Source organism: Xiphophorus couchianus, chromosome 17, assembly GCF_001444195.1.
Source record: "Xiphophorus couchianus chromosome 17, X_couchianus-1.0, whole genome shotgun sequence".
NCBI lineage: Eukaryota > Metazoa > Chordata > Actinopteri > Cyprinodontiformes > Poeciliidae > Xiphophorus > Xiphophorus couchianus.
In genome coordinates, this window is record NC_040244.1 from 12,762,962 (window position 1) to 12,777,582 (window position 14,621).

Sequence of the window (14,621 nt, forward strand, 5' to 3'; positions counted from 1 at the left end):
GATTGTCGAAGCATAATCGCTGCTGGTCAGAAACCTCGTGGAGTCAGCTTCCTATGCTGTCTAGACAGAATTGTTTTGGGGTGGGGAACCACTTTTCCTGATACGTATGGTGCTTCAATCGTCAATGAACAGCCAAGCAACAGCAACGAGACTGAATCGGATGATGACGAGAGGGATCCGGGCTTGCTTGATGCCGCTATCGCCCAACTGTTAAATTCCGACACCGAAGACGAGGAATTTGATGGATTCGTAGAAGATGAACGATTGAAAAAGTGAGTGTATTTTTTGTGTAATATTGACAGTTGTTGTTAATGATTTGAATAAAGTCTGACCTATCCGACTACCGCATTTTGTTTTGCTTTATGCGTCTTATAATCCGATGCGCCGTATAGTCCGAAAAATACGGTATACATAATATGCCGAAAATTTTATTTCTGCTCAAGTTACATTTGATTTAACTTAACACTGCAAGCTTGTGCTAAAAAAGTAAACGACGGTCTCACCAACTCCACTGTGAAATATGGTGGTGGCAGGATCATGCTTTGGAATTTTTTATACATAAAAAGAACCTTAAAAGTGTAGTATGGATTAATATACATTTATTCTGATGCCCCAAAATAAAATCTGGGCTAAACATCTGGAAATTTCAGGAGAAAACATACAAGACTTTTTCCTTCCCCTTTACAAATAATGCACTACTTCCCCCATAAAATACATTAAAAGTTTGTGTTTGTAATGTGACAATGTGTGGAAACGCTAACGGGTTGTAGGTACACTGAATTTACCACGTATAACAAAATATTCCATGTGTTTTGAAAAGAAGAATCAAGTATAAAAAACCACAACTGTCCAACCAGGAACTGCAGTCGCTGGCGTTCTGACTCTGGCGTGAACTCCGTCGACATGGAGACGATCTCGTTGCTTCTAATGATGATGGCCCTGCAGGACGCGGCGTGGAAGTTTTGCGATGAGAAACGACAGAAGCTTCTCAGTCATCAAAGAGGCTTTGACTTCACAGTCAAGTCTGAAACGTACCTGCTGTCGCCTGCGTTCCCGACGTACAACTTCCCCAGCAGGTAAACCACGGTGAGCGCCGTGCATCCGCCGCTGATGCTGTACACTTGCTTCTCCCTCTCGAGCTGGGCGTCCTGAGAAAAAGGAAACCAGCAGACGGTTTGATGACACACAGCATAAGAAGACAATCAGAAAGTCTCCAACGTCCACCCAAGCTCATGTAGACAGCAGGGGGGGGAACAAGTTTCTATTTTTGGCAGAATAAACCTTATATTTGATTCAAAATGTCCTGGAATTTCAAAAGGGTTTTCTGCCACAAAGTTCCCAGAATCATCTTTCGCTTCACAATAGATCCAACAGATGAGTTTGTTGCTAAAAAAACCCCTAAATGTAACCAAATGAGCTAAACTGACATGTGACTGCAGGACAGAAAAACATTCTCCTCTGTATAACATTGTCAAATTTATGTGAGTGGTAATTTTCTTCAACAGCAACATAAATAATTCAGATAATATATTTTATAAAGGTTTCCATTTTAAATATAAGAGCTTCTTTTAACTGTAAGAATAGCAGAAATGGGGGTTTAACTTAAAAGAAGCTTCACATTGATTTTATTTTCTGAGCCTCAGCTTGCAAAGCCTACCACTGCCATCTAGTGGACACACAGCAGAAATTCACCCCAACGCCTTAAAAAAAATCCCTCAACGTCTTAAAAAAAGGAACTCGCTAGTCGTTGTTTTAATGAGAAAATAAATATTTGAAACATCTGAAAAACCCCTTTTCCATGGAAGGAGAAGTGAGTGAGTGATGCAGCACCAGTAACGGAAACATGAGACATCTCGTGTTTGGGGTTTGCTTCGTACTCATAATTTGGAATACCGTCACAAATAAAGATTGGGGTCGCAATTTTCCAGCGAGGCTAACTCTTCCCAAAACCCAGGGACGTTTATGTGAATTTTCCCGCTTGATAGCACAAGACAAAACAGATAGTGAAATGTCAAAAGCTGCAGGGGCCATTCTCAAGAAGAGAGGAGATACACGAGAAAGTCAACACACTGACTGTTTTCTATGACAACGAAAACAGGGAGAGGTCACCGTAGTTCAGGGCTCAGAGATTGATTTAAAAAATAAAAAAGCTATGACAAAGAAGTGTCGGTCAAAACTGTAAATCTAGACTCCTTCAAAGGAACTGGCAAAAAAAAAAAAAACAACGTAATTTTCTTTTCGAAACTGCAAAAAGAGCTTTAATTTAAGTTAGGGAGCAGTATTTATCATGTCGCTGATCATCTAAATACATTTTTTTAGAAGGTTTTGATTTAGTGTTGTCACAATAAAGTCCAATTACTGATGCTGAAAACCCCTAAAACTCTCTGTATTGTCAGAGATTATAATTTTTTTTACTATTTTTCTAAACTGTTTGTTTTGATAAATATCAGTAAACTTGAAAATATGATTAAATGCAGCCACAGTGCATTTTAGAGATACAAATCACAACTGTTGATGTGACTGGTGTACTACAGAAGAGTATCATTTATTTTATTTTATTTTTCCTTTATTTAACCAGGTAAACCCCATTGAGATCTGGATCTCATTTTCAAGAGGGACCTGGGCAGAAGTCTGCAATACATAGCAACCTGGTTACAAAATTATAAATGGAAATGAGTTTTTAGAGCGTGATTTGTGTTTGTGTGGCTATCGTTGCTGTTCCATGCAATCACAGCAGTAATAAACAGTCTGTATCGTCGCTTTTTATCGCCGATAATATCGTGATAAAACCTGAAGTCCGTATTTCTAATCATTTGAGTTCCCTGAATGCCTCCAAAGCCTTGTCCTCCATCACGCACCATCTCCTTGAAGGCGTTCTCTATTGCTCCGATCACCAGGCTCTCGTGTTGGACCTTCTTCTCCATGTAGAAGCGCGGCGGAGGCGGAGTGCTGCTCGGCGAGCTCGGGGCGCCGGCGGCCCCCCGCAGCGAGGCGGCCCGCGTCAGGGCGCGGTGCGGCCCCGGGGGGTTCCCCTGCAGGTAGGGGCTGCTGTCGGGCTCCTCGCCCAGCATGGTGGGGGGCGGCGAATGGAGGTTGCGCAGGATCTCTATGACGGCTTGAAGCTGGCAGGCGATGTGGTGCTGCAGCAGGCGGGAGGCGACGACCGCCGCGCCTGAGCCGGCGTGACCGTCGAACAAAGCCCAGTAGTGGAACACCAGCCCTTCGCTCTCCTGCAGATGAAACGTGGACATGTAAAACTCTGTGCGATGGAAGCCTAACAATATAACTCACCATTGCTATAATGATATGTAGTGGAAAAATTTAGGATATGAAAGGTCGGGCACTTATCGTATTGTATTGTTTACATTTCATAGAAATTTTGAGTTATTGTTGCCACAAGAAATTCCAGTTAATTATGTTTCAAACTCCTCTAAAGTGACCCTATTATGGATAGCTTTGCTATTTTCCCTGCTGTTTGTTCAATGAAAGCAATCAATAAATACCAATAAATTTGAAAATAGAGGTACCCTGTGAAATGTACTCATACAAATCACTCTTATTTATACATTACAAATGGGAACGTTTTTCAAGAGAATTATTTGTGTTTGTGGGGCTGTAATTGCTGTGACACACATTCACAAAGTTACCTAACAAAGACGTAATAAAGACTTCTTATCGTCACGTTTATCGTTATAGCAACAGTTTTGTAAAATACTGTGATAATACTTTAAGCCCCTTTCGCCCATTCCTCCGCTGTACTCAGCCTGAGCAATTTTCAAGGTTTTGGCAAGTTTCAGTAGGTTCAATTTGAGACTTTTAAAAATCTTTTGGATTTAAATTTAAGATTGAAATGTAATAATTGATCTTAGGTTTGAACTATTTGATAGGTTAAATACAACTTTGTCAACCTTCACTGTTGCTTTTGTTTGTTCCGGCAGCCTGCTTCTGTATTTTACACCTAGATTTACTAACATCAGACTCTGGGGAGCCTCAGGATAGTTCCTGAAGCAGGGTTATATCGAAATATTACACCCTTCATTTCAAGGCAGCTGTAGACTTTCCCATGGTGACGGAGCTGTCAGAGAAAATGTAGCAAGATCATGTGCAAAACTGATAAGAGAATACCACCAAAACTCTTGCAAAAGGGTGACGAAAAGGGTGGTTCTACTAAACATTGATTTATAAACGATCATAACATTTTTATGACTTATTTTAAAAAATTTTGAAAACATTGCTTCATTTCTCTTCCACCTCAAAATCCAGCCCCATTTGAAACCACAGCGAAATATAAAGCAGTCTGTGATTGTGAAGTGACGTTTGCAACACACTTTTTGTAGGTAAATGGGACAAAATCATACCAGTAAATGTGAGCTTGTGTAATGGCAACGTTACGCAGAATTCCTCTGGGCTGTGGCTGCTAATCTCCCTATAATGTCATCGTTAGCAGCGTTGGAGGAGGTTGTAACCGATGACTAACGCTGGCTGGCTGGCGTTGCTGTGCAAGGAGACCCGCCATGACTCCTGCTTTCCAGCAGTGAGGGAGCCGGTGAGGTCAAATCTCCATGTAGGAGCCGTCATCATTTCTGCTCAGTGTTATCGGGCCGTCACAGAACAGAATCCCGTTTTTTTTTTTTCTGTCTGTGATTTCAGGGTGGAAGCAGGGTGTAGATGTCTGTGTTTTATCTCTGTTTGGATGAATCCTTGACTCCTACGTCTCTGTTGCTCCTATTACAAACACAAAGTGGGATTCAGGAAACGCTGCTAATTCGTCACAGTTCGGTTAACCGAATATCTGGAGAAGGTCAATGAACTCAGTCGCCTGCATTCTACCCCTATTAGGCTGGTTAAATCATAACTAAACTTTGAAGCGTAATGACTAAAATATGATGACGCGTTTATGTGATCAAAACATTTTTTAGAATATCAGAGTTTACTGTACTGTTGCACTTTGCTCAATTTTCAAAAAACCGCAACTATTTTTGTGTCATCTGACTCGCTCTGCGTACTTTTACACCCTACAGCGGATGTCTGTGAGCGAGAGATTTCCAGTACTCTGTCAATTTTATGACGTTCAAACAAAAGCATGAGAACCAACTTTTTCTGTAGGTATTAGAACTGCACTGGAATGAGTTAAGAACTGGATTATCAACAAGTCACATCAGAACAGAGAGTAAACATGTCAACGTCAGCCTAGCATTTTAGCAAAACATCGTTAGCAGGATCAAGAGTTGATTGAATGTCTTGCGTTGCGACAGATAGGTGGCATTTTAGGTGATCTATTGCCGGAAGCAAGTACAAATTTTTATAAAGCACTTTTCACAGACAATGTCACAAAGCGCTGTGCAACACAAGTCAAAGTTATACAAAGTATTTGGTTAAAAGCTGACCCAGATAATCAGGAGGCTGGCCATTCATAGTCTTGTAGGCGAATACAAGAACTTTGAAACAAATTCTAAAATACACAGAGCTGGTATAGGACCGGGGAGATATAAGTGACACAAACAGATACAACAGGATATCATCGGCGTAGATGTGATAAGGAATGTCACAAAAAGATTGAATAATTCAAGCAGGATGAGGAATCTTGAAAGAAAATAATAATGGGCCAAGAACCGAGTCTTGTGGAACCCCACAGATTAGAGCAGAGCAATCCAGCATCATATAGCGATCAAAATATTAAAGTGTCACTTAGATGAAATCAGTGTAACTTCAAGACACTTTCGAGAATTTAAGTGATAGTGATTTTTTTCACTTTAATGTATTAACCGATTGTTACCCAGTGAGGCACAATTTCCTCTTTGCCTTACCAAAGGAATATCACAACCACCTTTGAAATACTCGCTAACTCAGTCATTCTGCTTACAGATTCGTTTGAGGTCACATTAAAGCTGCATTTCATGCATCACTACATATCAGTAACGTGGCGTCATGTTAAGTGCCTATAATATCAAACAAGGGAAGCACATTAGAGTGGTATCTGTCTGTCTTTTTTGAAAGAGAACTACTTGTTCTCTGGTTTGCAACCATGTTCCTACCTCGCCCATCATGTGTTCCACGCGGAGGCCCAGGGCCTCGCCGTTGGGGAGCGAGTTGCGTCTCTTGGCCGTCGGGGTCTTGCTGGGCGTGGACGGGGGACAGTAGCTCATCGGTCTCCTTCTGGCCACGACCACCTCGCAGCAGGCCTGGTCCTCGTTCAACGCGCTCTTACCAGCATTGATCACCCTGAAAAAAGAAAGTAGAGGTTCTCAGGCGATATTTAACTGGAGGCTCGCCCTCCGCTCTTTCAGAAGGAGTTTAGAACATATTTTAGTACCCAGGTTTGCGCCACAGATCCCAGGTGGCTGTTTGTGGATCACTGCAAGGTCACAGCAATTACAACCGCTACATTTATCGGAAGCAGCTGCCTCTGCCAGTTTTTTTGTTTATAATCTAAATCAAACTGTTAGTCTGTGCTATTGCTCTGACTAGAAAGCTCTTCCTCATAGCTACTGCTGAAGTGGCCTGCAGAATCATGCATTTTCACCTGCACTGTAAATATTTGTGTGTCATGCTTAGATTAATATGTCTAATATTTGGAACTACACAGCTGTGACTAAGCCTGCCGCAATAGCCAATTAATTGCATGATAAATTAAAAGGTCAATAATTTCCATCCTGATGATGATACTTTTTGAAGGGCAATTTTGTTTACAAACTTCCTAATCAATTTCATTTATGGTTTCTGTTATGTTTGGGTTTTTGTTTCCTTTCTGTTTATTGTGTTGGGCCATTTATTTTTCTTTAAATTATTTAAAATATCTTCCAGTTTCTGCGTTAAATGTTCTGTACAAAATGTAGTGTTTATTGATCTGTTAGAGGGCAAACTTTGATTATTGTGCTGTTATTAACATATTACTTGAAAATGGTCTTGAAACAACAATGTTGCAATAATTTCTGGGACAATTTATCATTCAGTAAAATTTGCCACTGTGACTGTGGCCAGCCTCCTGATTTTCTGGGTCAGCTTTTAACCAAATACTTTGTATAACTTTAATGCACTTTGTTTAACTAGATATGATTTGCTTATCTAATAATATGTTTTATGGGAGGAAATGAAGCACATTGTGTGCCTGACTGTAACAAAGTAGTTAAATATTCATTAGCTTAATTATTCGGAACATAGATTAGAGGGCGCTCCTGTTGGAGGCACTTCAGGCACTTAGCTTGTTGATATTAGCGAATCTTCATCGGTACAGACAGAGCATCTGCATAGTGTTACATGACACTAAATATTATTATCAGTTAACTTACCACAGTCAGTTAAACTTCGTACTTTACACTAAGTACACTTATTCACTCCAGGATTGCATGGTGGAGCAGCAGCCCTGATGTGTTATCTCTTACTTCCACAATTTAAAAATATATTTTTAGAAATAATATACTGCTAAATCCTATTACCAAGGTTTCCCCCAGAAAACTTGCTAAGCCCGGTGGTTGGGTGCTAGGGCAGTCATTCGTCCAGTGGCTTTTTGTGTTTTTGAGTTAAAAATGTTTAAAGTTCACAGGAAATTTGAAAATATCACTTGATAATTATGTGTTATTGGAAGATTAATATCGGAACACCAACTATTAAATCTTAAAAAAATGCAAACATAAAAAACCCCCCAAACTTAAATAAGCAATGCTAAGCCTGGTGGGGGCACAAGTAAAGCCTGGTGGCCCACCAGGCTTATAATACGCTGGGGGAAACCTTGTAAGAAAAAAGGTAAAAGGTTATACACCAAGACATAAAAAATATATATTTAGTTGAAAGGTACAAAAAACACAGTCCTTCTGATTGTTGCATTGCAAAGCGTTCCTAACATACACCCTGCATAAATTTGTTTTAGCTACCCTCTCAATGTCATTAAACTTGTTGAAAAGCAGTTCAAAATAGCCAGTTTAATTAGACTCAAGAAAACAGAGGGGAAAAAAAAGAAAAAAGTAAGGCCGGTGTGTCTGACAGACGTATCTGGAGGCTGTTGTCAAAGTGTGATTGTGTGAAATTGGCAGGTCTATTAATAGACTCAAACTGTGGGCTGTTTTCTGCTCGGCGGCGTCCATCTCTGCTCCTCAACCCCAAAGATCTGTTAGCTTCAGATAGAAATAGAGATAACAGGAGGCAGAGGGCTTGGAAACCAACATCACTTAATTAATTTAATTCTGAGGTTTAACAGTTTTACACAATTAAAGGAGTTTCAGGTTTGATGTGAGTGCAAAGACTAAAAAAAAAGACTAAAAAGACGTGTAACTTGGTGGTGAAGATGGTCACTGTGTTTCTTGTGTGGCTGTATCAAAAATGTTGCCAACAATTTAAAGTGGGCGTGGCTACTGCACTGAAGTACGTTCTGTTGATAAAACTGGTGGCCTATCGCACTTATGGATGGAATATTTAGCGCTATAATAAGATCTCTCTTGGTGTTTTGTCAACCTTTTTAATTATTGTAGTAATTTGTTGTGTCACTCAGAGCATAAAAGCCTTCAGATATGAGAAACTGAGCACAATGACTCAGCCTGGCTGTCAAAACAACATGGACCAGGCTTTCTGATTTCTACCCTATTATCTGCTGTGCACACTTTGCACGTCTAAACGCTGAGTGCAAAATGGCTCTTCCCGTATACGCCGATGGTATATTGTCTCAGCTGTGTTGCACTGAGGCTGCAGCTGGTGCCTCTGTTTGCATTGGAAGTGCTCCCACAACTCATTTTGTCCTGACTTCAACATTGGCAGAAAGAAAGACTTCACTGCCCTAACCAGTCAAATTTTTAGTTTTACTCAAACCTGCCATTGTGAAACGCATCTCATTTTCTGCGCTATTGTAAGGCCTGTCATGCTTTTCTTTTTTAAGCAAAAGATTCGATGTAAAAGTTATTTTAGGCAAACCAGTAGGCTGTAAGATACAAAATCCACAAATACAGTTCTTATGAAATTAGGACATCTAGCCAAAGTATGTATGTTTTTTCTAAAGTATGTGGATATTTAACTTTAAGTAGCAGAAATAAATAATAACAGATTAGAAAAAAAATATTTTAACATATGCTTCTGGGAAATAATAATAAAATAAAAACTAACTTTTACCCACTTAAAATGACCATACAACATCTAAAATAAACTTAATTAGCAAAACAATCTTAATTTATGTTGTTTAAACTGATTGAATTCACTTCAATAAAAAAACAGGGTCCCACTGTGCCAGGTAGTGAGTAATATAGCAATCCCCTCAAATGTACACTGTGTGATAGCATTATAAAACAGCTTCTCGCGAGAACAACTTCAGTTCAGATGAGACGCTGACTTTTAACTTCTTTGTATTTTATTATCAGCTGGAAGGATATTAAAGTCCAATGTGCCTCCAGAGGCAAAATGGTTCCTGTAATGAGAAGAAAAGGGGCTTTAATTACAGATAAACGCTGATCTGAGCTGAACTCATTACCTCCAACAATCCGCTCGAGACCCTCCGTCTCTTTTCTGAGGATTACTGCGAGATGAGTGCGCGATAAATTAAAGAACAGACGGAAAGACGCTTGGTATTTTAGCATCAGGCAATTTAGGTTATTTCTCAAGGTTAGCAAACTTTGTTGCGTTATGCTACAAAAACATCCTTTTGATAGTTGGAAATAACCCCCCAAGCTTGTTAAAAGTAAGTGCAGGTCAGGAGTTGGCAGAGTTTTGTCTCCCAAGACTCCAGGTGTTCAAGAATAGTGTTTAAGATAAATTTGAAATTAGTGTTCACTACAATAATTTTCTGCCTGTTTTTATTTTTATTTTAAACCACATGGCCATAGTTAATAGATAAATCACTTATAATGGCAAAAATGATTAAGCAATGCCTTCAAAAATTAGAATTTTTTTTTTTATGGAAACTTTTATAGCTTCCTGCTGCAGGCAGCTGCAAACCGTTGGAGAAGTTGGACAGGCCAAAACAAAAGGAACAAGGAGGTGAACTGGAAGAAAAGTGACAAATGTTAAATAAATGTGAATTCATTTGTGATGTGCACATCAAATTGTGTCGAAAAATTCTCACACCTGTGGAGGTTTGCAGCTCCTCCAGAGTTACATTGGGGCAACTGATTAATGATAGATTGTCTTCCTGAATTGCTCCATTTATCTTCTCATTAAGCCTGACCAGTTTAAGTGTCTTTGCTTACAAGCATCATCACATTTGGAAAGATTTATTAGGCTGCAAAAATGCTTCCAAAGCCAATTTGACCGACGAAAAAAAAAAAAGACAAAACAGAATTTTTTTGACCACTCCCTAAATTTGTATTTTTTGTAGGATTTCAAACCTAACTTAACCTAAAACCTTAACTACCAGAATATTCAATAATTTTACTTAACTCCAATCCAAAACAGCACAGATTTCTGGGGGATGTAGGCAAAGGAAAGGTTTGAGACCCCAACCTCTATGCAAGGTTAGGTGGCACCAACTCCCTCACTCACTCTTTGGTTACCTAGCAGCAACCTGTTGAGTAAGGCAGCAGCAATTTCATGTGCCTAATAACTGCTTAAAAATAAAATCAACGTTGATGAGTGAAAACTGGGTAAAACAGAAAAGGTAACGTCACCATTGCGGCGGTATTTCGGACATTTAAAATAATAATCATTATTGATATCAGCCCATTATTAATATCGTCCCGATTGTACGTTTTTTTTTTCCAGCCATATCGTCCGACCCAAACTGATATTTGCAGGAGAAAAAGCATCACCAATCTGCACGTGAAAACTCAAGCATATGCTCAGAGGACTGTGGTCCTTTGGATGCGCTGCACCCAGCCAAAGGCTGCGTGGATGTGGGTCACAACAGGTGCAACCTGAGCCCCTGCAGCTTTACGTTCCCCTGGGGCCTCCAACAGCCAGCGCACAGCTCACATATTCAGTAAGATTCGCACAAAGAACACGGGAGCTGCTTTGAGGTCAGCTGCATTACTTACTCAGCGTATCCGGTGGCCCACGGTAATCTCCTGGTTTCCTTCAGGATGAGGATGGGCCGGGCTATGTGGTCCGCGGAGCACTCGATTTCATCCGCGGACAGTCCCAGGAACTCAGGTCTCATGTAGGGAAATTTCAGCGGCAAATCCGAAGACGAATTCCCGGCCCCACCGGAGCTCCCCCCGGTCATGATCCCACCCATGAACCCGGCCACGGCCGTCTTGACCCGGGTGAGCATGTTGTTGTTGCCGCCGCCGCGCCGCGCCGCTGTGTCCGTCGGCCGGTGCGCGGCGCCGCGGCTCCCTTTCCCCGGATTCCCCCCCAGCTCGTCCGCGCTGCTGCTCGACGACAGGGCTCGAAAGGAAGCGGTGGCTGCTGGGGGGATGAGGATGAGGATGAGATGGAGGAAGCTCCTCTGGTAGTTAAGGTCTCATTGATTCAGAGCAGACAACAGTCAGCCGCCACCGTGCAGGGCGATGATAACAACAGCAGCGACGCCGCTGCTGGTGTACCTCCATAAAGAGTCATTGATAACGGCGTGAACGCGGAAATACGGTGGCAGATTAAGGGGTCACGTGACGCATCCATGGATGAGCGCTGCAAAAAAACAAACAAAAAAAAAAACACACAGCCTGCACCACGCATAAACTGCAGGCGTTAGAGTTTTAATGCAAAAACGCACTATATAACCTACATTTTGACTCGCCACTTAAAATTTGATTTAATTATTCATAACAGATTAAAAAAAAACAAAAAACATCTTCAGTAGTTGACAATGATAATAAATCCCATTATTTATATTGCTCCCACAGCAGTGAGGTTTCAAAGCGTGTTGAATCCTCTCTGTGGTTAGACTTAAAGGCTATTTTTTGCAGTGCAGAGTGAGCAGCTTAAGGGACTTGACAGAAGGTCAAAGGTAAATCAGTCCCTGACAACCAGAGAGATCTGAGAGGACTCCCACTGCTGCCACTCATCGGATGATCTGAAAAACGTTGGCTGGTCACATCATGAATACGTGTAAACAGGATTTTATGAGGCCGGTATAAAACAGCGTGCAATTGTTAGTTGGTAGAGGTTATAGCAATATTTTTGTTAGAATAATTATCTAAGTTCATTTACTTGTGAGTTTATTTGAAAGGTTATGTTTTCATATTATTATTTTGTGTGTAGTTTAGTTGACTTCTTTTCTTCTGTGAAATACTATTAACCATTTGTAGGATGTTTGCCTGGAGGCTAGAGACTTTGACATTCCTGTGGTATCAGCTTCCATCTGTAATTGATTAGTTGTGGTCAGTTGCATGCCCTTGTAAGGGCATGTCCACAGGCGGTGCCAGAATGTAAAGACGGTTGGTCAATTCTCTGTGTGAAGAAGCCCAACCTCCTTTTTCTATACAATAAAGAGAAATGCAGAGAAAGATCTAGCAGAGTTGATCCAAGACAGTGTTTTACAGCGATTTGTCGCGTCTCGGATCTTCCCTCATTTTCTGCAGAAAAGACAATTGCCTTGGTCTGAATCTTTGCTAGATAGGAATTAAAATAAACCTATCAATTTTCCTTCAGAATCCGTTTTTAAATATGACTTCCAGACATTTCTGGCAGTTTTGATGTCATTGTGGACATTTGTGTACTAGACATTGCACTCATTTAGTTAGGTCAAAAATCACCTGTCCATATTTACATACATATAAAAACGGCGAGAATTAAAATGCTGCCAGTAATGATCAGATTTTGTATTTTTTCAGCATAAAGCAGGCAACCTAGTATTCACCAGCAAGCTCGTTGAAAGGACAAACAGATGAGATACATGTATTCTTTTTCTGGTTCTCGGGTGTCCCGCTCCCATCTAATGTCGCCCTGGGCAACCGTCACATCAAGAACCGCCACCAGTGATTAATAAAGCCAGCTCACACTTTGGGTGGATCCAAGTGACTTAAAAGCAAAATCCATTTATCGTCGCTAAAACATCCATTTGTCTGACTGATTGGAGCCACAATTTAAAACATCTATTCAGAAAATGTGTTTGAAATTTAGATTTAGTATCTTATATACCATAAATATTGAGAAAAGTGAGAACTTTATTTCAATTCCCACATTAGCTTTGGGGATAGAAGCAAAAGACGCCATATGAGCTCCTTCATTAATAGTTAACTTTAACTTTTAAGCAACTGCTTTCAAAGACATTCTTTTTTTAAGTCAGTATCTGGAAGCTACAATATATAATAATTATAAAAGATTCAGTGGTAAAAAAAAACCCTTTACATTTATAAATACTGTGTTGTTAATAAAAGATTTGTGCAAGCAAAATGTTTTCACTACATATTCCTTTTTGGAGCGGCACACTTTCTGCAGTACGCCCCAATTCCTTTAGAGGGCGCTCTAACAACAAGGTGCAGAGGGAAATTCAATATTAACCTTTCAGGGACAGTCGAGGGGCTTTCACAGCGTGTTTCCAGGAAAAGCTTCAGCCTCTTCTGTGAAACACTACAATAAAGAGGTCTTCCCTCAACCCTCCAGTCCGTCTGCTATGTTGTCTCAACAATTTATCAAATTTTTGGCTCTGAGCCAAATGAATAATGGTTTTTGTTTTGTTTGTTTTGTCCATTTAATCATGTTTGGAAAAACTGCCAGGTCTGTCTTGCGTTGTGGGCTTTCAGGCTTTCATCTTGTTCTGACATCATTGTTTTCACCACTATTATTAGAGCCACATGTGACTGGATTGCGTCTTTGTCATTGTATTTAAAAACTTTTTTTCCCCACACCCTCTGGGTAATGAAATGGTGAGAATGTAGCAATCTAGATAATTAGTTCCAGTGAAGCTTGTGATGGCCATTTATGATCTTTGGCTAGATTTAAAACACAAACAGCAGCTTCTGCTCCCACAGGTTTTTACCATGACCCATATTTCTTTTCATAAACTGATAACATGACTGTTTAATAATCTTTGATTACCCTGAAAGTGTTGGGTGCAACGTGTCACACTTCCTTTCCAGCATCAGGTTCGTGTGAGGATCGAGACAACTTGTGGTGGTTCCTTTCTCAAGTGCGGGAAAATACGGGCTTTGTGAGAGAATGGGGACATGATGTATTGCACACATCGAGGAAGGAGCATACGAGGGAGTTCTTTAAAGGCACAAGCATCTTTAAAAGATTTATAGCGAGGACATGAAGTGGCGTGACGCCCATTATGGTAATTTTAAGATTTATTCAAGGGGAAATGTCGGATATTATTGGCGATAATCAAAAATGACGTTCATGTGATTACTGTTTGAGTTGATGACATCATAATAGGTGGAAACAGAGGACCAGATAGGTATGCAAAAGTGAATACTATGGCCACTTTCATGTATTTCATATTTCAAGGAGGTATTTGATGAATCAATAATAAGATATCATTAGAAATATGTGTATAATAAAGTTTTTTTTTTTTTTTTAGGGAGATCAAATTGAAAGGCTGCTCACAAAATGTTGCATTTAAGGTGAAAAACTCTATCTAAAGGGACTTTGATTGAATAGTCTGGCTTGTAGTTTTAAAGGAGCATTTACAGGATAATTCACTTACCAACTGTTCAAAGGGAGCCTTTGAAGTATTTTGAGCATTGTTTTTCCATATCTCAGAAAGTAGAAGAGCGTCGAGCTGAAGAGGAAGCGGATTTCTTGACATTCATAGGGAGTTG

At 40.3% G+C, this 14,621-nt stretch overlaps 1 protein-coding gene across 5 annotated transcripts in view; it reads right to left on the bottom strand.

Annotated features, from left to right (window-relative positions):
- LOC114160960 (protein phosphatase 1H-like) overlaps positions 1-14,621 on the bottom strand; it is a 148,207-nt gene that overhangs the window by 5,944 nt on the left and 127,642 nt on the right. For 3 of the 5 annotated variants that reach the window (XM_028043927.1, XM_028043926.1, XM_028043925.1), the window contains 4 exons: positions 6,036-6,222; positions 2,859-3,230; positions 1,036-1,148; positions 855-939 (listed from right to left, as the gene is read on the bottom strand). In XM_028043927.1, coding sequence (XP_027899728.1) covers positions 855-939; positions 1,036-1,148; positions 2,859-3,230; positions 6,036-6,146 — 681 coding nt within the window. In that variant the 5' untranslated portion in view covers positions 6,147-6,222. Of the gene's footprint in view, positions 1-854; positions 940-1,035; positions 1,149-2,858; positions 3,231-6,035; positions 6,223-10,949; positions 11,515-14,621 lie in introns of those variants that run through there. The other 2 variants (XM_028043923.1, XM_028043924.1) reach the window with 2 other exon arrangements.